The sequence below is a fragment of the Eurosta solidaginis genome, chromosome 4 (assembly GCF_040869045.1).
Source record: "Eurosta solidaginis isolate ZX-2024a chromosome 4, ASM4086904v1, whole genome shotgun sequence".
Classification (NCBI taxonomy): Eukaryota; Metazoa; Arthropoda; class Insecta; order Diptera; family Tephritidae; genus Eurosta; species Eurosta solidaginis.
This window is the reverse complement of record NC_090322.1, coordinates 199,260,501-199,283,917: the sequence shown is the minus strand read 5'-3', so window position 1 is coordinate 199,283,917 and position 23,417 is coordinate 199,260,501. Positions and strand designations below refer to the sequence as shown.

The 23,417-nt window shown below is 35.7% G+C and overlaps 1 protein-coding gene across 3 annotated transcripts in view; it reads left to right on the top strand.

Moving 5' to 3' along the window:
- The window catches only part of LOC137250883 (general transcription factor 3C polypeptide 1), a 120,074-nt gene that overhangs the window by 59,999 nt on the left and 36,658 nt on the right, over nucleotides 1-23,417 (top strand). For all 3 annotated transcript variants that reach the window (XM_067784531.1, XM_067784530.1, XM_067784532.1), the window contains 5 exons: nucleotides 2,049-2,139; nucleotides 6,566-7,243; nucleotides 11,057-13,243; nucleotides 22,343-23,079; nucleotides 23,157-23,310. In XM_067784531.1, the coding sequence (XP_067640632.1) occupies nucleotides 2,049-2,139; nucleotides 6,566-7,243; nucleotides 11,057-13,243; nucleotides 22,343-23,079; nucleotides 23,157-23,310 (3,847 nt within the window). The remainder of the gene's footprint in view (nucleotides 1-2,048; nucleotides 2,140-6,565; nucleotides 7,244-11,056; nucleotides 13,244-22,342; nucleotides 23,080-23,156; nucleotides 23,311-23,417) is intronic.

Genomic DNA, 23,417 nt, shown 5'->3' with positions numbered 1-23,417 from the left:
AAATATGGACCAAATCAAATCGGACCACAAATACGATTTTTGTGAATATCTCGATCCTTGCGCCACCTAGCGGCGATTTTTTTGATAGGTCGCTTTCTATTCTTGTATGTATTATGAGTTACAAATATGAGCCAAATCGGACCACACATACAATTTTTGTGAATATCTCGATCCTTGCGCCACCTAGCGGCGATTTTTTTTTTATTATTGCATTGTCATCGGGTTCTGAACTATATTCCAAGTTTCAAGCTTGTAGCTTATCGGGAAGTTACTTAAATTTCAATTACAAGATTCGTTCACAACGGCCGTGCATGCGGCCGTGCAGCCTGTCAACTCAAGCTAAATAAAACCGTTTAAAAATACATCTAATATGTACATATTGTGTATATACATAAGATGTATACTAGACTGGATCGAAAAAAGTTGCTAATGTCCGCCCCTAAATTTAAAGATTATGTTGAGAGGGTTTCGGAAAAAGTTGTTATTTATTTTTCTTTTTTTTGATCCTTCGAAATACAGCCGAAAAGGTTTTTACGTTGTAACTTGGTTATTTGACGTCCGATTTTTAAAATTGATATGCCATTATTTTGGCCTTGAGAAGCTTCACATTTCCGTTTAATGTCCTTTCAAGATATGATGAAGTCAGAGTCTGACTGTAGTCAGAAGTCTGAGTCTGACTTTTCACCTCGTATAACAGCTGTTATACCAAATTTCTCAAAAAAAGAATTCAGCCCTTCAAATAACAAAAAAAATTAAGTTTCGAAATGTAGAATTTCGAACTTCGAAAGCCGATATCTATTTTTTGGAGGCTAACTTCGAAAAAGGGAGATAGTACTTTGTTTACTTAAGCCTCAATCTCTACAAAAAAGTGGGTTTTGTTCAATACCAGTGGATTTAGTCGCATAGTGTTATAAATACGAAACAACAGGTTTGACTCACTTATTTACTTTGACTTCCCCTATTTATGATATTTGGCATATCTTTATTAACTTTTCAATGCAAACCCTAATAACTAACTTTGTTAGCTGACCTAATCATGTGAAAACGACTTCATAGCTTAAAAGGACATTGAAAGGAAATGTGAAGCTTCTCAAGGCCAAAATAATGACATATCAGTTTTAAGAATCGGACGTCAAATAACCAAGTTACAACGAAAAAACCTTTTCGGCTGTATTTCGAAGGATCAAAAAAAAATTTTTTTTCCGAAATCCTCTTAACATTATCTTTAAATTTAGGGGCGGACATTAGCAATTTTTTTTTTTTTGTATGGGGACCAACCCAGTCTAATGTATACTATATATTTTCTGTAATCTCGATTATATGTGAGCTATTGTTCGGATTCGATTTTTGACAAAATATGAACCGAATCCAAACACTCCCACAGTAGTTAGATCACATAGCTAGGTATTAGGGGTGGGACTATTCGAATAAAAATTATTCGGATAATAATTTCTTTTATTCGCCAGGTATTCGTAATTCGAATAATATATATAGTATATATATATATACTATTCGAATAGTACAAAAAAATCTGTTTATCTTACGCTCATCGCTTGTACATATGAGCATGCACATGTATGTATACATACATATACACTTGTTTATTAATAAATAAAGTTCTATAATCAGTACAGTGGATAACGACTCTGATATTTCTAGCTTAAGACACAAGCAAACTTTGGTTATGTATATATAACTAAATAAATGAATATTAACAAAGCAACCCCAAACAAACAAAAATATATGCACATATGCATCTACACACATAGATATATATATGTATACATACATGTGCATGCTCATATGTACAAGCGATGAGCGTAAGATAAACAGATTTTTTTTTTTTATTTTACTATTCGAATAATAAGGAAAGGAATTCGAATAAACGAATAAAAAGTTCGAATAAATATTATTCGAATTATTTTAAACGAATAAATTTATTCGTTTATTCGAATAATGTTTATTCGAATATAATTCAAAATAATCCCACCACTAATAGGTATATACAAACGTAACATTAGCCTTGACTACATGTTTTTTTTATCCAGGTTTGTCGCTTTGGAAATCACATTAAAAAAGGATGAAGGAGAAGAACACAAAAAGAAAACGGACAAAATAGCAAAGTTCAGTGAACTTCCGGTAAGAAACCGAATAAAGTTGTATAGCTATGGCTGTTCAGAAAAGCATATTTTTTTTTTATTTTAAATATGGTCTTAAGTCTTGTATAGGCCGGCATCGTGTTTTACAATCACGGCTCGAAAGCCAGTTTCAGTCAAACGATAAATATGAGTCTGTAAAACTATTAAAAAAAATACAAGGCGCAATATACCTCCGAAGAGATGACAAGTCGTGTTCCTTGTAATTTTCCAAAAAATTTGGCGGGACGGGGCCTACATGTTTTATCCCGACTCCGAATGGCATCGGCAAGGCAGATGAGTTTTCACTGAAAAGCTTTTCAACGCAGAAATACACTCCGAGTGTTTGTTAAATCACTGCTGAGCGTAAATACTGAAGATTCCTTCAGCGATTTTAGCAAATTTCATTAAGTTAGGTTTTCAATTATTTCAAGAACCCCCCTATATTACCAAAACAATATAATTTTATATACATATTCAAAAATGAATAAACCAATAAAGTCGTATCATCTATAAGTAGGGTTAAATACATATTTAATAACAATATGATTATAATACATTAGTAAAACGAATATCTATGTGCATATTTTGCTTGCCTTTAAGGAAGCAAATGTATCAATGATATCATCAAAATTTATCATTTCAAATTTTTCTTTTTCCACAATTAAAAATGTTAGGTCACTTAAGCGACCTTACTCCATCCGTAAATATTTCATAATCAGTTTTAATTTGCTGAATGAACGTTCGCAGCTAGCAGTTAATACTGAGATAGTCAAGATTATTTGAAGTGCCACTCGGAAGTTTGGAAAAACATCTTCTCCATACGATATTATAAAAGTAAGTAATTCTAACAGAGTTTTAGGTTCAATTTCTTTTCTACTGCGAAGTAATATTTTGCAGTCACATATTACGATAAAAAGTTCTTTTCCATCGAAATCTGTATTATTAAATTCACCCAAGTTCTTATAATTTCTTTCTAATTCATTATTATCCTTGTTTAACAAATTTCCAACGTCTAAGAGAGATCCAAATTTAAAATTAAGGTCATTTAGTCGTGTGAATCTTGTACGTAATTCTTGTTGGAGACAATGGAGAACACTTTTCATAACGCGCGAAATTTCACATTCTGCGGAAAGACCAACATCTCTAGCCCATTCTCCGGGCATTTCGCGGCGCCTTCTTACACTTTTTACTATATCTATATCCCATTTTTCACAAAGAGACTTCGCGTTTTCTATTGCTTTTTCACAGAGAGTATCTCAAACTTCGGATAGTTCAGTCGCTAATGATTTAAGATCATGATATGCTTCTCTAAAATTCATCCCCGGATTTTGTAATCTGAGCTGCACACGATCAATCCTCCTTAAGATTGCATACCAGAAATGAACTAATGTTATGAAACCAAAATTTAGTATATTTTGCAACAGAATTGTAGCTTCGTTTCTGGTGTCACTTGTGGTGTTAGTGCACTCCGCTAATTGCTCCAAGTGTTCTACTACATTCTCTATCCCATCGACGATAACGCTAACCCCTTATATTCTGTCGCTCCATCGTGTTTCAGATTCACGTTAGACAGTTTTTGTTAAAGCATTTTTTAATAATTCCCATCGTAACGTCGAACGTGAGAAAAAAGATATCTGATTTCAATTATTCTCGAACCTGTGGCAAGTGTTCGAGATGCATTTTTTAGTATAGAAAAATTTTTCCATAAATCAGTTATAATAAAAATACAAATTATCCAGGAAGTTCTGATTTGCGGACCATTTGGCGGCCCCCTGTGAGTAGAGCCCGGTGCAAGATGCCCCCTTTTCCCCCTCTCACTACGCCACTGGAGTTATATTCATATTAAGTATGTAAGCTTATAACAAATTAAAACTATTCTATATAATAAAACAATTGATTTTAAATAAGGAAATGTAATTGCGCTTCAATTTAAAATTCACAAGAGAAACTACCCCTTTTCTCTATATCGAGAACAAAGTCTCCTTATTGTCGAGAATGCTATAATTCTCGTCATTTTCGCAAATCGTCCTCTAACCTTCTAACTAAGAGAAGTACGTAAGAATTACATTCGTTTTCTAATCGTTCTCAAAACTAAATGTTTCTTAGAACGACACCTATATTCTTCCCTAATAGAACCAGATTGGTTTAGATCTACTGCATCGAGCAAAAAAATTAGTTAAAATAACAATCACAGAAATGGGAAAAACTGAATTAAGAAGCATACAAACAGATACAGTCATAGCCTTGTGGTAGGCCTGCAGGATTAAAAACCTGAAAAACTAGAGATCTTTGGCAGGGTCGAAATACCCACACTGAAAGAAAAAGACTGGTAAAATCAACCGAAATACGGGTCAATCGATTGACCGTTTTAGTAGGCAAATAAATAAAAAAAGTTGTTTCATTATACTTTACCCATAGTTTTGTTAAATTAACAATTATTACTGTCGATCTAGGAATACCAATCAAAACTGTTAATATGAAAAGGATTTCTGTTCTTTTGAAATTACCAGTGCAAACCGTTAACAGAGTTTATTGTCGAAATGACACTACCAGTGAAATCTATTGAAATAACAGATATTTCTGTTTTTCCTAGATTAATAGCGTAAACTTTTACATCAACAAAGTTTTCCGTTCATATGACATTAATACCTGTGGAAAAAATAATAGCCGGATAAATATATACTGAAACTTACGTAGTTTTTTTTTTATTTGTATAAATTACACATAAGTACATTTCATTTCTAATAATTTTATTGCTACATTTAGTAATATTAATTAAAACTATAATAACTTAAATCTGAATTCAAATAAACAACACTTTTTCCGAATTACCATAGACAGCTTTTTACGAAAGAATGTTGCCATATATATACGTAAATATTTGAATACATAAATACGCATGCTTGCTACATATATATTTGCTACATACATATTCACACACGCGTTAGTACGGCTCATTCTCAATGTCTTCTCTCGCATGTAGAGTTGCCACACTTGATTGTTTCAAACAAAACTTGTAGTATAAATGTTTGACATAACATTTTAAATAGAGAACTTGTAAGCTATAAAAAGTAAGGAATCAAATCGCGGGTAATTCACGACTGGAGTAACTTTACATGAAATTCAGCAAGTTTAATTCTCGTTACACTTTATTTTGAAACGATTCCAAAACAACTCAAACTTTTATGCTGTCGGAAACAGCAACATTAATAAAGAATGTTTTTTATTATCTTATTAGACTCGTTCGCGTGAGTGAAAATTCGTAAAAACTTGAACAAAATGTTAATACCTTTGGAAAAATCCTGTTCGTTTAAACAAAACTTTTGCAATAAGAGGGCGCAACTTTGCATATCGCTTGGAAGAGAAGTTGCAAAATTACACCCGATAAATAGGTGTCCCGGTATCGCATAATTTTTGCAGTGTTATGTACAGTAAATTCAAAAAAGGGTTTTTTCGTTTTGTATTGATAACTGAAAAACTAGTTTTTTCTTGTTTTTTTGTTTGATTTGGTGGTTTTCTTATTTTGGTGTTTTTTTAACAAGTGGCACCATCGTCATAAGTACAAAGTAGAGAGCGCATTGAGCGTAAAATTCTCTTTGAAATTTGCTCATGCATTGACTGTTGTTCATTGTTGAAATGACCAGTGAAATCAGTTGTGTTAACAGCAAAATCAGTTAGATTGATTAGGAATCTGTCAATTTTACAGAATTTTGTTAACTTAAGAGGGGCAATTTCTCTTCTGTCGAATTAATCATAATTCACAAGCACCATTTCTTTCAGTGTATTATATCAGCCAGCACAGCCGCCGTGGTGTGATGGTAGCGTGCTCCGCCTACCACACCGAATGCCCTGGGTTCACACCCCGGGCAAAGCAACATCAACATTTTAGAAAACAAGTTTTTTCAATTAGAAGAAAATTTTCCTAAGCGGGGTCGTTTCTCGGTAGTGTTTGGCAAGCACTCCAAGTGTATTTCTGTCATGAAAAGCTATCAGTGAAAATTTATCTACCCTTCAGATGCCGTTCGGAGTCGGCATAAAACAAGTAGGTCCCGTCCCACCAATTTGTAGGAAAAATTAAAAGGAGCACGACGCAAGTTGGAGAGAAGCTCGGCCTAAAAGCTCTTCGGAGTTTATCGCGCCTTACATTTATTTATTTATGTTTAATTATTTTCAGTTTTTCCATTGTAATAAAAAAACAATTTAATAAAGAAACTATTGTGAATGTGTCTAAAACTCATTACGAATGTAACAGATGATTAATACCAATACTTTGCCACTCAGTGACCGACTATTGTTAAAGTTTTGTTTTCGTTGAAACATAAATAATAAGAACTGTTGGAATTTTTTATAAAAATTTTTGGCCAGTTAGAGCCAACATAAGGATGTAAATCCAAGAACGGAAATAAACTTCTATTTACCTATTTCAGCGTGTACAGCATCCACAAGGAGACCCCTTCCCCAGTGATAGTGCAATTGCTGAAATCGAAACAATCGTGCGTGATTATGTATCGGATGTAAAACACGTAAATCGTACTACATCGCCGCGTCAAATATATCGTCGAAATTTTATAATACAACAATTAAACGAGTATGGCATTTTATCAACAATTATTTTACGTCGCAAGCTTCAAGAAAGCGAACATATACGAGGAGTTGCAGATGAGATATGCTACAAGTCGTTACGACGAATAATTATGGATTTGAAAATTTCGGACAACTTAAAGGCATATGAATTTATATTGAGCTTTCAAAATATTAAGCGTATATATCACTATGTGGCGCATCCAGCAATTGACCCAAATCATCCATTAATGCAATATGAACTGAAACGTTTAAAAAATCTACTCTTAATAAGAAAACATAATAGTGATAGAAAAAAATCAAGTAGGTGTCTACGAAATACTCGTTATGGTGCAGATAAAAAAAAATTGATGATAAAAGCTCCGCAGCATGTATTACCCGCCAAACCGCCAAAACTTCTAATATCGCGTTATATGCATGAATTTCTCTTTTATATTGTGGTGGAATTGAATGAACACCAACATATGTTAGAAATTGATGAGAGTTTATTGCAAGAATGGACAAACATTGATCCCGCATTACAGGTAAAACTTGTGTCGTTCGCGAAATAATTAGCTTATTGAAGTTAAATTTTATGTAAAAATTTTTGTTATAAAAATAGGTTTTTGTAAAACTTGACCAATATATTTAGTTATTTTAGCGGAGATGCCATTGAGTTAACAAAACGCACTTTTAGTCGTCCACAATGAATCTATATTTCACAACCGGAAGTCGAGCATCATATACTTCTTCTTCTTTAGTATTCTCCTTTTACAGAGTTGCCTTAATCTTTAATATCGTACATTTCTTAACCTAGTACCTAATCTAATACAATTCGCTATTTGTTCAGAGTAACCATCTTATATTTTCAACAGTTATTTTTCGAGTTTCTTATTTTCCTCGGGAAATACCAGTAATTTTTCGAGTTTTTATTGCTGGATCGGACTATAGCATATAACTCTAATATAACCTATTTTTTCGATCACAGGGTTTTTTGGAATAACTTATTCATTTTTTTAGTTAAAAGCTTAAAATTCCACCAGATGACTTTGCATGCATCAGCCATTGTCGTCTGAAATGATGGGTCATACATATATAGTATATATCCCATACAACCGATTGTTCATATATGAGGGTTTTCGTCATTTCTTTTTTATTTTAACAGCTAGAAGCTTGAAATTTTATTAGTTGCATATAAAAAAAAAAAATAAATGTAAGGCGCGATAACCTCCGAAGAGATCTAAGGCCGAGCTTCTCTTCCAATTTGCGTCGTGCTCCTCTTGATTTTTCCCTACAAATTGGCCGGACGGGACCTACATGTTTTATGCCGACTCCGAACGGCATCTGCAAGGCAGATGAGTTTTCACTGAGAGCTTTTCATGGCAGAAATACAATCGGAGCGCTTGCCAGACACTGCCGAGGGGCGACCCCGCTTAGAAAAATTTTCTTCTAATTGAAAAATCTTATTTCTAAAATTTTGATGTTGCTTTGCCCGGGAGTTGAACCCAGGGCATACGGTGTGATAGGCGGAGCACGCTACCATCACACCACGGTGGCCGCCATATAGACCTGTTAAATAATGATTACTAATGGTAATGATTAGCCGTTCCATTGATTATTTTCTTTAAACGCCATTTAATGATTACTTGCCATTTTTTTCTATTTTTAATGATTACTTTTCAATTGATTAAAAAAATATTCAAAAAAAAATCATGATTTTTTCCGATCATTGAAAAAAACCAAAAAAAATCAAAAATAAGAAATAAATCAAAAATAATCAAAAGTAGTGATTATGTTTGATAATTTTTTAGTTTTTTTTTTTTTTTTTTGATTATTTTTCCGCTTTGTTGAAAGAAAAATTTTCGTTTGTTGCATGCACGGGATAATTTCTACATACAAGTACATTTTAAGATGCAATAGTAAATCGTAAGCGCTTATCGAGGCGAATATATACATACATGCAACATATGCGGCGAATAGTATATGATCGTTGATTCAAACATATTCTCAGGTAAGTATATACACATGCGCATTGTTACATTCATTATATAAAATAATAATGGTATGATTTTGTTTTGTATCTAAAATTAATATATCCGCCATTTTGGATTAAGTTATGGCTATGTACTGATTGTTTTTAATCAAAGTTTATCATATTGTTCGCTTTATTTTAGTAATATTGGTTTCATATCATCGCCACTATATGAGTGTTCTTCGTCCCATTTAGAGAGCTTTATCATAAATAAACATTTTCTTCGTTAATACCTTTTGAACGACTCAAAATTTTGTTTTCCGGCCTTCGGATTATTAATACTGAGGTCAAGCAAGTCTTTTAGGACACATATTAGCAGTCGACCGGTGTTATAGACTTTTCAAATGTATATATATTAGGCCGGGTCGATTTGTGGGAAGGCAAAAAAATCGCCCATTGCTCTGTGAAAATCATATTCTAGGGATCAAAATAAGAAACTTTGCCGAAGGAACCATGCCTCTAAAGCGAATTCTGATGCCCCCCCCTTTGGGTCGTAGGGGCAAATTTTGAAAAATCCCACTTTGAAATGCCTATGTTTTTTCTTTTTGGAGTTAATTTTTCTCTTTAGAAATTTATTTAGTCAGAACATATGTAAATGAAAAAATGAATTTAACTTAGTAATAGAAAAGAAATTAAAAAAATTATTAGAAATTAGCATTTTTACAACCCCCTTTTAAAACCAAGGCATCACTGTGATGCATTTGCATGTCGTAAACATTGTGTGGGTTTTTTATTCAACCGTTTTAAAAAATGAAGGTATCACTGTGACACAATTGCAGATCGTAAAATTGCTTGTGTTGTTTTTTTTTAAGCCACCACAAGACACAGCAGGTAGAATTGAAATTGCCCCTACCCAAAAGTTCGACCCAAAGGGGGGACATCAGAATTCGTTTTAGAGGTATGGTTCCTTCGGCGAAGTTTCTTATTTTGATCCCTAGAATACGATTTTCACAGAGCAATGAGCGATTTTTAAATGGACCCGCCCTAATATATATATATATATATATTTATATATATTCTTGGAAAATATCCAACCATGTCGAAAAAAATAATGTGTGATAGGCAAACAAATGTGTTTGGATTTTCCATTGTTAGTACTAAAAATATGGCTCACTTTGCAAACCATAACATTTTATAGATTCTAGACGTAATCATAAATTAAAAAAAACAAGTTTCAAGCTAATGTACATGGACATATGTTAATAAGTTTATCTGGGATATAACAACTTTTGGTTATACAACTGATCATGATGATGAATGACAACTTTAACCCCAGCGGGTTAGGGGTCAGAATATTCCCGCGGTAGGTATGCCTGTCGTAAGAGGCGACTAAAATACCAGATTGAAGGGGCTGTGTAGCGCAACCCTTCAGGTTGCCAGCGCAATATATAGCTTCTCGAAACCCAATTGTCAACCTCACCTACCCGCGGCGAATCCTGTTTGACTAACAGACGAGGCTCTGGCGACCCCAAGCTCCTCATGGAACTTAATATTATCGTGTTTTCGAAGTCCGCTGTGCGTCCTGTGTTGGTTAAATGTTCGCATAGTGCTGTTGTTGTTTTCTTATTTTTCGCGTCAAGTCTGTGTTCATTTATTCGGACGCCTAGCGATCTCTTTGTTGTTCCAATGTATATTTGTTTGCAATTTTCGGCTGCACTCCCATTACATTGGATTTGGTATACTACATTGTGTTGTTGTTCTTTGTCGATTTTGTCTTTTGTTTGTGTAAATATTGTACTTAAAGTTTGAAAGATTTTCTTTCAACAAAGCGGAAAAATAATAAAAATAAGTAAGAAAAAATCAAAAAAAATAATTAAAAATAATCATTTTGATTATTTTTTATTTTTTCTATTTTTGATTTTATTCAATAATCGGTAAAATCATGATGTTTTTGTAATGGTAATCAATTAGTAATTGCTTTTTTCTAATTAATTGATTAATTGCTTTTTTCTAATTAATTGATTACTAATGCTAATTCAAATTTAACAGGTCTAGTTGCATATGAGGCATGCGTTATTATCTGAAAACATCTTCAAGATCGGTCTTATACATTATATATATATATCCCATATCACTGATTGTTCAGATTTTATGAATTTTTAAAATTTCATCAGATTCTTGTTCAGTCCCATTTACATATGAAAGATATGAGGACCTCTGCACAGCCGAAGACAATCCCGTTCTGACCAATAGCAATTAGTTGAAATCCCTGTTTTTTTTTTCAGTGTTTCTTGTGATATTTTATTACAACCAGCGGCGCTTTACACACAGATTATATTCAATTTATGCGCATAAGGTAAACTAAAATTCCCTCCTCTATTTACAGGTACACGAATTTTTGCAGAGCTTACATGCCGGTAACGAAGTCCAACATGCATACACACAAGACCTTAATTGGCGTACATTTATAACACCATTACCAAATTATGCAGATAAACCGGCTGGTTGGGTATATTTTTCTGATGCCATAGATCGTATGCCATTATCAATATTTAATAAAATATTTCAATTTCAACACGACGACAATGAGTTACTTAAAGAATATTTAGCACATCCAGTACGTCAACACTATCTGATGCGTCAATTGCCAAAAGATATACAACAATTAATAAATCGCACAAATTTACGACGTATTTGTACTTTAGTACTTAAAGTATTACATCATATAGGTTTAATACAAATTAACGACGGCTTAGCTAATTTGGAAAAAGATTCAATGATGTTATGGATTTATTTAAATCGTCGTACCCATTTACTTGATACAACAACTACCGAAGCTAGTTTTGCAAAAATTAATACAGCACGCAAATATGATGAATTAAAATTTCACTTCACCGGATTTGATGATATTATAGCATATTGGTCGCAAGTACATCGTATTTGTGTATACACAAAACTTGGAAAACGAACTGAGAAGCAAAATAATTCACCATGTCGAAAAGAATTTCAGTTTTTGCCCGCTGTAAGTTTTGATGATGCACCAAAGTATGATACTGGTGAAGTGCCAGGAGATCGTGCAGGAGCTGCTGGTTTTGCCGCGTTTCTATACTCACATGCGATACGAAATTGGTCATGGGTATTACGTACAAACGTGCAACCACAACAATCGCATGCACGTAGCAGCCGTATAACATTGTTGCGCAATACTACAACAAGCAAACATTTACGTTTAATGGGCGTGCGCAAACCTCGTTTACATATGACACAAGTCAAACGTTTGAAGGCAGTTACCGTTGATGGCAACAGCAACACAGCAGTAAAACATTATAAAAAGAAGTCAGCTTCTATACGTGACGCTATTGATCGTGATGCATTAAATAATATGCGTACTTTACGTGTGGTATGGAAAAAGGAGGAGGATGATTTATTGAAATTGTCACGTGCCGTTTATATTTATATAGGCGCATCGGTACATACGCTCGGTTTAACTGTAACTAGTCGAATTTGTCGTGATGTGATCAGACATAATTTGGGTATATGTAATAAAACAACAATCTCATGTAATCGACGTATACATTATATAACAAGGAAAGGACGACATAAACCAGAAGTGCCCTCATGGGTGCATATATTACAAACAAATGTTGCAATTAATGAATTTTATGGTGATAATTTTTTGGAACGTTTAAAACTTATATATCCACAACGTGACGATTATTGTGATGCCTTAGTCATTCATTTTATAAAAATATTTTATTTTTTATATCAGTTAGTGCACAATATAAAAGGTGTTGAGAGTGGCAACGAAAAGGAAACCAGTGCTGGGGCATCGGCTATATGCCCACGTTTTATAATACCCAATTGTTTAGATGAATTCAATCGTCTATTTACCATACATACACCCACCTCAGATGAACGTACTATACCTTATAGCAATCCATGTAACGAATATGAAACTCTAACAATGCTCGCTATTGCTGTTTTACATAGCTCTCTATGTTCGGCGCTTGATAAGACGACATATGCAGCTCAAGCTTTTGAAATTTTCAAAAAATTCTCAGAAGATGTACTACAAAGTGCATATTATATAGCACGTAATGGTGGTTTAATAGTGGCAAATAAACGCAAAATGGCAAATCGTGTACCTACTGAATTAACTAGTCCATCTTATTCATTTTCGCATGGTTATCAACGTCGTTTGAACTTTTTAAGCATACCATATTGTATTTACGATTGGTTTTATGCATTCCTTGAAAATGTTCTTCATATATTACTTAATCCCAAAGCTGAATTTATGGATCAGCGATCTAAAAGTAAATCGCATACACTAAGCAATGTTGTAGAATTGAAATCACCAAATCCTGGTCAACTTTTTTTAATAGCTGAGGGTTTGTCACGTAACTTTTGGATATGCAAATTTAAATTACCTATAAATATATTGACTGTTGATGCCGAACAGCGACAAAAATTATCCGCAATGGATAAGATTTTGGACCATTATCATTGTATTTTCGAAAATGCGCCAGAAACAGAATATGCGAAGGATATCGGAAATGAAAGTAACGAGAAGCAGGTATGTATGATGTTGAATTCAGACATATTAAATTTGAATTAGGATTAGTAATCAATTAATTAGGTGCCCATTTGAATTACCAGTGATTATTTAATTGTTTTACGAAAAAAGAAGGTACTAATTGATTAGTCATCGTTTTTATACTCAGCTGAGCAGAGCTCACAGAGTATATTAATTTTGTTCGCATAACGGTAATCCGTAATGGCATAAACTAATTGAGATAGATATAGACTTCTATATATCAAAATGATCTGGGAGAAAAAAGAAATTCATTTAGCCATGTCCGTCCGTCTGTCTGTCCGATAACACGATAACTTGAGTAAATTTAGAGGTATCTTGATGAAATTTGGTATGTAGGTTCCTGGGCACTCATCGGTATTTAAAATGAACGAAATCGGACTATAACCACGCCTACTTTTTCGATATCGAAAATTTCGAAAAACCGAAATTTGGCAGGAACGTTACTCCTATAACTATATGTGTAGTAAATAAAAATTAGCAAAATCGAATGACAAACACGCCCACTTAAAAAAAATGTTTAAAAGTCACATTTTAACAAAAAATTTAATATCTTTACAGTATATAAGTAAATTATTCAACTCCAGTAATGATACAACAAAATACAAAAATAAAAGAAAATTTCAAAATGGGTGTGGTTCCGCCCTTTTACATTTAATTAGATGAGATTGCATAGATTCTATGACGATAATTGTTTTCAGTGAAAATGGGCGAAATCGGTTGAAGCCACGCCCAGTTTTTATACACAGTCGACCGTCTGTCCTACTGCTCGGCCGTTAACACGATAACTTGAGCAGAAATCGATATATCCTTACTAAACTTGATTCACGTACTTATCTGAACTCACTTTATCTTGGTATTAAAAAATGGGCGAAATCCGACTTTTCATAACCACTTTTTCGATATTGAAAATTTCGAAAAATGAAAAAAAATCTATCTACGCAAAATATAACTTTAGAAAAAACGTTGGGTGTTACACCTACCATAATAAGTAGAACAAAATGAAAAAGTTCTGCAGGGCGAAATCAAAAGCCCTTGCAATCTTGGCAGGAATACTGTTCGTGGTTTTACATATGTATATAAATAAATTAGCGGTACCCGACAGATAATGTTCTGGGTCACCCTGGTCCACATTTTGGTCGATATCTCGAAAGCGCCTTCAATATACAACTAAGGGCCACTCCCTTTTAAAAGCCTCATTAATACCTTTAATTGGATACCCATATCGTACAAACACATTCTAGAGTCACCCCTGGTGGCGATTCGACGAGGGACCCGTAAAACTTACGGCTTACGGAGATGACGTTGCAATTGTCATAAGTGGAAAGTGCCTTCCAACGATTAGTTATTTGATGGATCGGGCGCTTCGGGATATTCATACCTGGGCATCTAATGTCGGGTTGAAAGTCAATGCGGAGAAGACGGATATGGTCTTGTTTACAAAGAGGTACAAGATCCCAAATTGGACCAGCCTAAGCTAGGAGGGGTGACCTTACAGGAGAAACCTTACACAAAATATCTAGGAATCATCCTAGACAGTAAGCTGTCATGGAAGCTCAACGTGGAGGAGAGGGTGAGGAAGGCCTCAACGGCACTTTATGCATGTAAAAGAATGCTGGGGTGTACGTGGGGCTTATCGCCATCTCTTTCTCATTGGGTTTTTACAGCGATTGTAAGCCCTATTCTATACTATGGAGTTCTTGTTTGGTGGAAAGTCACACAAAAAACAACATACCTCAAAAAATTAGAGGGGGTATACAGACTATCGATGCTTAGCATTACGGGAGCCCTGAAAACAACCCCGACGGCTGCACTGTATGCCATTCTGCACATTCCACCTGTTGACCTGGTAGCAAAGAACATAGCATTAACAACTGCAACCAGGCTCGGTGCCTCGGGGTAGCTTGAGCGCCGACCATATGGCCATAGTAGTATAGCGTCATCAATCACAAGACGAACAGACTACCTGATTCCCTATCTGCGCTTCGAGGGAGATCTGAAGGCCACAATAGAGGTGGACGGTTGGCGCAAGGGTGCGCAAATGGCGGACGAGGCGATACATGTGTACACAGATGGTTCCAAAGTAGTGGAAGGAGTAGGGTCTGCGGTATACTGTGCTGATCCGGAAATAAACAGATCATAAAGGATGCCGGATTACTGTAGCGTTTTCCAAGCGGAAATAGTAGCCGTAACCAAAGCAGTAGAAACCCTGGAAGAAAATAGCCCAAGCTGCAATCGTGTTAACTTTTATATTGACAGTCAAGCAGCAATTAAGGCAATAATCTCGCATACCACAGCATCTAAATGCGTGTTAGAGTGTAAGCAGTCCCTGGAGAGAATCGGGACAGGGAGAAGCATACATCTATATTGGGTCCCAGGGCATATGGGAATAGATGGGAATGAAAAAGCGGATGAACTAGCTAAAAAGGGCGCATCCCTTGAAGCTTGCTCCATATACGTCCCAATTAGACTGGGCGAAATTAAGCGAAGGCGAGAGGTGCACATGATCGGCCAAGCAGGAAAGGCGTGGGCTCAAGCGCGGGGCTGTTAAGTGTCGAAGATTATGTGCAGGTCTTACAACCTTAGACTTAGAAAGTTGCTTCTATCATTAAAAAGAGAGGACTGTAGACTCATGACGGGTATTCTGACTGGACACTGCCTTCTGGCGTCACATGCCTTTAAATTAGGCTTGGTCAGTGATAGCAGATGTAAGAAGAGCGGGCTGGAGGAGGAAACGATCGAGCACGTTCTGTGCTCTTGCCCTGCGCTTGCCAGGCTAAAACTCCAGCTATTAGGAGTGAAGCAGCTGTCAGATCTAGAAGCAGGAAGTGGCTTAAATCCTAGGAAGCTTCTAGTATTTGCCAAGAGGATGGAGTTATTTTATGTAATGTATTTATTTATTACGGCTTTCCTAAGCCTAACTTAAATCTATTTTACATGTTTATAATTGTCTTCTGGACTATGCAATCTAGAATAGTTACATCTATGTCCTACCTTGGAGTACTATGGATGGGAGACTTCCAGATCATGCGAACAAAGCGTTGTGCTTGTGTAGTATGTAGGCATTTTACGCATATTAGTAAAGCGCGAAGGCAACATCTGCACGGCGATACACTGAGTTAATCGAGTGATGCGCCTCAGTATGTGCTTCGGCAACCTTTTTTGTTTGCGTACAAGAGCTTGGAAGTCTTGGCGCTACATAGCAGTATAGTTTCGCTGCACTTCTATCGATGCTATGGAAGTCCGCCTGTCCGGCACTAAATTGGTAGTGTTCTGCAATAATTGTACAATTTTTGTTTAAATTTATTGGAATGACATGATTTAATATCAATCGGTAGTTCATTATAGGATTTAAGACCTTTATAATACAGATTACATTTGTCTGCTTCAGTTTTATAAGCCGGCAGATTAAAATCATTTTTATTACGAGTATTTACAGAGTGCATATCTTTTACATATTTTATATTAGCCCTCAAATACGCAGGCAAAGTTCCTTCTATTATGTTTTTAATAAATTTTATGGTATAATAAAAAAGTTGCTGTCTAATGCTAAGCCAATTAAGAGAGCATAGCATGTCTCTGATAGGTGTGTCATACCGTTTTTTGAGAATGAATCTCATAGCGCGGTTCTGTTGCTTTTGTAGCTTGTATATCTGACTATCTCGCAAGATGAAAAATATAGTTGGCCAATAAATAAAATGAGGTTCGATTATAGATCTGTAGACGATGATTTTATACCTTCTATTTAAATATTTGCAGGTTCGTTGTGTAAAATATAACTTTTTCGTTATTTTGCCTACCGTATAATCCACGTGCTCGTTGAAATTCAGCTTATCATCTATTTTTATTCCCAAGTATTTTATGGTGCTGACTTTTTCAATTAGTTCGTTATTTATATTTAAGTTTTGTAGCTCACTGTTTTGAAAATTGCGTCTAGATATAACCATAAATTTCGTTTTATTGACATTCACTTTTAGTCTGTTTACGCATAACCAACCATATACGCTGTTAAGATCTTCTTGCAGCTTAGCATATATTTCAGTAATATTGTTCCCACTTATCATCAGCAATGTATCATCAGCAAACAATTTTATTTCACAGTGCTTAATGGAGCTAGTTATATCATTAATATATATATTGAACAGTATGGGTGCCAGCACAAACCCTTGAGGTAGACCAACAGGTACCTCCCTTTTATCCGATACGGACGTTCCAATCACTGTTCTTTGGTATCTGTTAATTAGGAAGTCTTGAAACCATTTTAGTTCTATACCAGAAACGCCAATGCAAGAAAGCTTTTTCAGCATTAAGTTTTGGTCGATCGTCTCGAATGCACGCTTTAAATCCAAAAACACAGCTAATATGTGTTTTTTCCTGCTTAAGTCTTCTTTCCAGTTAGCTACAACCAAATTCAAAGCACTTTCACATGAATGTTTCTTTCGAAAACCAGATTGTTGAGGTATAATAATTACATTATCTTCTAAATATTTTACCAGCTGATTTTTTACCACTGTTTCCAAAATTTTTTCATCACATTGTAACGTGTTAATAGGTCTTATCTCCTCAGCTTTGATGGTATTTTTAACTTTTTCTAATGGCACAACTATAGAAGATTTCCATAAACTAGGAACGAGACCTTTATCTAAGCTCTCATTAACAAGTTGAGAATAGAAAAAACCTGTATACGTTATGGAGTATTTAACGACTCCTTCCGACACAAGTTTCTTCCCTCCAATTTTATTTTTAAACTTACTTACTATATCAACTATCTCTGAAGTGGATACTTTCTGAAACTTAAAAACATTAGGGCCATTTTGCTCATCTATAGTACCTTCATTACTAAAAGAAGTAGGAATATTCATGCTAATCTCCAATATACTATCAATGAAATAGTCGTTCAAAGACTGCGCTATTTCATTTTCCTCTGTGTAGAGTTGGTCGTTTATTTAAATTTTTTTAATACCATTATTTTCTTTAGCCATGCTTATGGAATTTTTCAAGTTTTTCCACATGACTTGGCTTTTTTTATCTTAATTATCCGTTTATATTGGCGTTTCGCACTATAATATTCACTCCATTCTCCAGTGGATAGGCTGATCTTGTAAAGATTTAGCTTACGTTTATTTAAGTTAGCCAGCTCAAAATCATACCACTTGTTCATAAGTTTGACACTGACTTCTTTAGAGTATGTCAGGGTGGTCACTGCGCTTGATAGCGTATTATATAGGAATGTTGCCTTATTTTCGATGCTCAGATTTTCAAAGTCAGTGTAGTTAAGCTGTCGTAATTCATTAACAAGGCTGTCGCTTGTATAATTTTCCCATGAAATTATTGTTCTCTTCGTTCTCATCTGAAATAACTTATGTAATTTGATTTTGAATTTAATCGTTTCATGATCTGAAATCTGAAACTCTTCTAATTTTAAACATGATATAGAGCTACTATCTGTAAATAACATAGGTCCTGGTTTTTGATAGGTTTTTTCAGTTTCGTCGTTAAAACAAACTTCTGGTAACACTACGGACTTATTCAGTCTATGTGAGGTCCTCATGGACCGGCCAGTTCAACCTAACCTAACCCCTGGCCCACCTTTATGGCGATATCCCGAAATGGCGGCCACCTATAGAACTATAACGCACTCCCTTTTAAAATACTCTTTAATACCTTCCATTTGATACCCATGTCATACAACACTTTCCAGGGTTACCCTTGGTTCATTTTCCTACAAGGTGATTTTCCCTTATTTTGTCTCCAAAGCTCTCAGCTGAGTATGTAATGTTCGGTTACACCCGAACTTAGCCTTCCTTACTTGTTTTTTTATAAGAAGAAGACATGAGAGATAATTTAAATAAAAGTGGACACATAATGCTTAAACTGTCCCAAAATTGGAAGGAAACAGTCACACAAATGATACTGAAGTTTACCAGAAATCATAATCGAAGGGATCCTGAAATTGTTCTGAATTGGTGCCGAAATAGGGACGTTTTCATGATTACTTCAAAATCATTTCGAAATAGTCTTGAAATGATCTTGAAGTTGTCTCGAAATTATACCTAAAATAATCCGAAAATGATCTTGAATTTGTTCCGAAGTCATCCCGAAATGGTCACGAAATGGTGCCGATGTAGCCCCAAAATAGTCCAAGAGTATAAGATATATGTAGTTCCATCTCCTCTATCGAAGTCCGTCACTCCTTTACGCTTAGACAGAGGTAAGCATGACAGTTAACACCATATTAGTTGAATTTTCGATGTAACTTTGTTCGGGGCTTGAACCCAGGATCTTCGGTACAACAACAACAGCGAGGCTCATTCATATTTCTTACATATTTTGGACTCATTTCTGACACTGGATTTTATTAAGTTTAAATGAATGAGGATAAGTTATAGAGTACTTGTGTACTCCTTAAGGTGAATCAAGGAGTACTTTAGGAGTATTTAATGAGTATACGAGTCCTGATCCTCATACATATAAAGAATTTGGTCCAATTTACGTTGCAAAGCCTTTGGCCAGGATTACTATGGGCGAAAACTTCCCAAAAAACTCTTAATGGACTACTGCCAAGCAAAGCCAGAGCTGGGTCATGTACATATATGGAAGTACTAATGCATAGCTAATACACTAAATTGAACTGGACACAAAACACCACGGAACGTGTCCGTAAGGCCACGGTTGTCCTCTACACATGTAAAGGGGCAATTCGACGGGAATGGGGTATGTCCCCTATGATAGTACATTGGATATACGCGGCCATAGTTAGGCCAATATTGCTATACGGGGTGGCGGTATGGTGGCCCGCCCTGAATAAATCCTCGACGGTTCTTGCTCTTCAAAAGGTGCAAAGATGCACTACTATGCATAAGCGGAGCCATCCGCACAACGCCAAGTCATTAAATATGCAGCATGTGCAGCTATTAGGCTGAGGAAACTGACCACACGGCCTCACTGCAAACATACTGAAATTCTCGACAGATTCTGCATACCAGAATAGACAGATTTCTGCAAACCACATACCAACTTTAACAAGGGATGCGAGACATTAATCCCTGAGAGGGAACAGTGGGTGAATGACCCTGATTGAGAGGGTGTCTATTCGGAACGATTGGAGATACAAAGATCGTTTCGCCTTCCGGATCACTGTAGCGTATTACAGGCCGAGCTTGCTGCCATACAAGACGCTGTGGGCTGCCTTAGGGAGAAGGCAGTCTCTCAGAAGCACATTTATATTTTTTCAGACAGTCAAGCAGCACTGAAAGCCCTTGACTCTATCACAGCTAATTCTGAAACTATAGTAGGCTGTCGCAGATTACTTAACGTGATGGCTGAACAGTTTACTCTGCATCTGGTATGGGTTCCGGGACATAAGGGCATACCAGGTAAGGAGATGGCGGATGAGCTTGCAAGAAAGGGTACCTCCCTTCCACTTTCACCATCCTGGAAGAGGTTGGGCATGCCGCACTCCACCTGCAATCTCAAGATAAAGGAGGCTCTACTGATGGAAGCGGGAGCCAGGTGGAAGCATCATGATAGATGCCACACGGCAAAACTCACATGGCCGGAATGGAATGAGAAGATATCGCGAGAGCTTCTCACCCTCCGTAAGACGGATGTTTCCTTAGTTGTAGGTCTGCTCACGGATCATGTTTTTATTGGACGGCATGCGGAAAGGATTGGCGCTCCATTTAATGATTATTGTAGGAGCTGCGGCAACGAAGAAGAGCCTGAAACTGTTAGGCATCTACTCTGTGAATGTCCAGCGCTCGGTAGAAGAAGGCAGCGTTTTATGGGCAAGATGTTTCTCGTAGATCTGACTGATATAGCTGAGGTCAATACACGACGCTTAGTTAGCTTCATAGACTCAACGAAGTGGTTTGATTAGGAGAGTAGGAACAAATCCGTGTGATTTCACAATGGGCCTATAAAGGCCTAAGTGTGCCGCTCCAATGTGGACGGCAGCCGCTTGAACCTAACCTAACCTAACCTAATAGCTAATACTCTTCCCATGGAAATGTACAAAATCCAATCACTTCCAAACAAAAACGAAATAAAAAAATTTGTTTAGACCAAAACGCTATAATGATCATAAGCTATCAAGCCATCCCCCCCTTCTTCGCGCTAAAAATGGTTACATTTATGAAATGGTTCAAAAGCAACAATGTCATAAATTTGGAAGTACTTTCGTCTAATAAAACAAAAGTATACTTTAAGGAGGTAAACCCCGATTATCTGACCTAATCATATGAAAACGGCTTCATAGATCAAAAGGAAATTAAAACTGATGTATATTGGAACGATTTTCTGTCATCCCTTGTCAAATTTGGTTTCGAGACAGGACGTCAAATAAAGACGATGTTCAGAGAGCACATTAGAGATTACAACAAAAAAACACGGAATCCAAACATTATACCAGAGTTTGACTTCGCGAATCACATGGTCGAAAATTAATGTTCCCCAGCAAACATCAATAAAACAGTTAGGGTCCTTCACCTACAAACAAAAGGTCGATGCCTGAACGTACTCGAAAACATGGAAATCTACAAACAGAAAACATTAGACCGTAGAATAATAAACGAAAAGATAAACACAATTTCTGACACAATATTTGAGCCTTTAAAACTAGGTTACAAGAAACAAAGTAATCACACAGATACAACAGACAAACACACAACAACAAATAAACGCACCAAAGCAACAAACCCACAAAGAAGGTGAAACGACTAGAATTACTTACTTTTACCTGTCTCAGTCAGCCACACAAATCGATCAGTAGAAACCACCCTCGGTTCTGAATGAACACACAGCACATACACATCAATATACACAAGCATCAATTTTGACAATAACTGGTTATATACCTGCGAACTAACTATAAATACAGGACAAACAGCAACAACATATCAGAACGAAAATCGACACTGATGATGGCATAACGCCGAAACCGGTTTGGTTTCAAATTTGACAACTTTTCTTTTTTGTATGGGGACTTACCCAGTGTAATGTTCATTCCGAAACGTCTGATCCTTCAGAGAGAGAGCTGATTGTCGCTCGACATCTGAAATTTTCTTTGTTTATTCATTTCAGGTTCGCATCAAATTTCATCCAGCTAATTTGAGCTACAAAATCACATACAGTCCATACGATATAATATCAAAGCTACCTCCTCGTCATCTACACTTCTTTTGTGCACTTGATCATTTGGATCGGGAGGTGGAAATCAATTTCAGTAGTCTTATGCACAAAGATGATGAACAGGATACTTTAAGGATTGAATGTCCCTTCAATTGTATACTCAAGCAAGCCAATTACATTAATGCAATCGAACGTATTGTGCAAGAAAAAAGTGCAATTTTAAGAGAATTAAAAGAAATGCCACCACAAAAGTTATTAAATATGGCTTTAAGTGGTTGTTCAGTAAAAGTGGAAACCTCCAATTTATTAACATTAGTACGTATGCTGGAATCATTTTGGCGCGAAAAAGAGTTGGCATATGAACGCAAAGATCTAGGACGCTTATCAACAAATTTGAAAGTTAATAAATCGATTGATTGGCATCAGTTGTGCTGTGAAATATTGGAGTTTAATTCTGCGGAAGAGGAATATGAGAGAAATGATGAATATGAACCAACACTGAATAAGGAGGAACGTTTAGCACGTGCGCAAGATGTATTTGTTGTTAATTTACCAACATTGCAATTAGAATTAAATACCGATTTTCGCATCAATGGTGAGGAGACTGTTATTCATAATGAATTGCATGTGCCAAAACGTTTGATGGAGGCGGAAATTGATCGTGATGTTATTTTAAGGAAAATTGTTGAGTAAGTTGGTTATGCACTTCTAAAATTTTTAACTCATAGACTTAAAGAGTATGTAATTTTAATTATTATTATTTAAGTGAATCGCATTGGAAGTATACGGATAATACATTAGAGGCTATCAAACCCAAACTTAATAAACTAGGTTTTACTGCTATGGAACAACAGCACGTTGAAGATCTTTTGCGTTATATTGAGTCACACAAGCTTGGCGTGCCTGTGACTGAATTGATGGTAGGTATGATATATAATTAAAGCAGGGACGGAAAATAATAATTTTTTTTTTCGGTTCGAAAAAGTCCTGGTCAAAAAATTGTCCTAGGTGAAAATGTTTGGAGTTC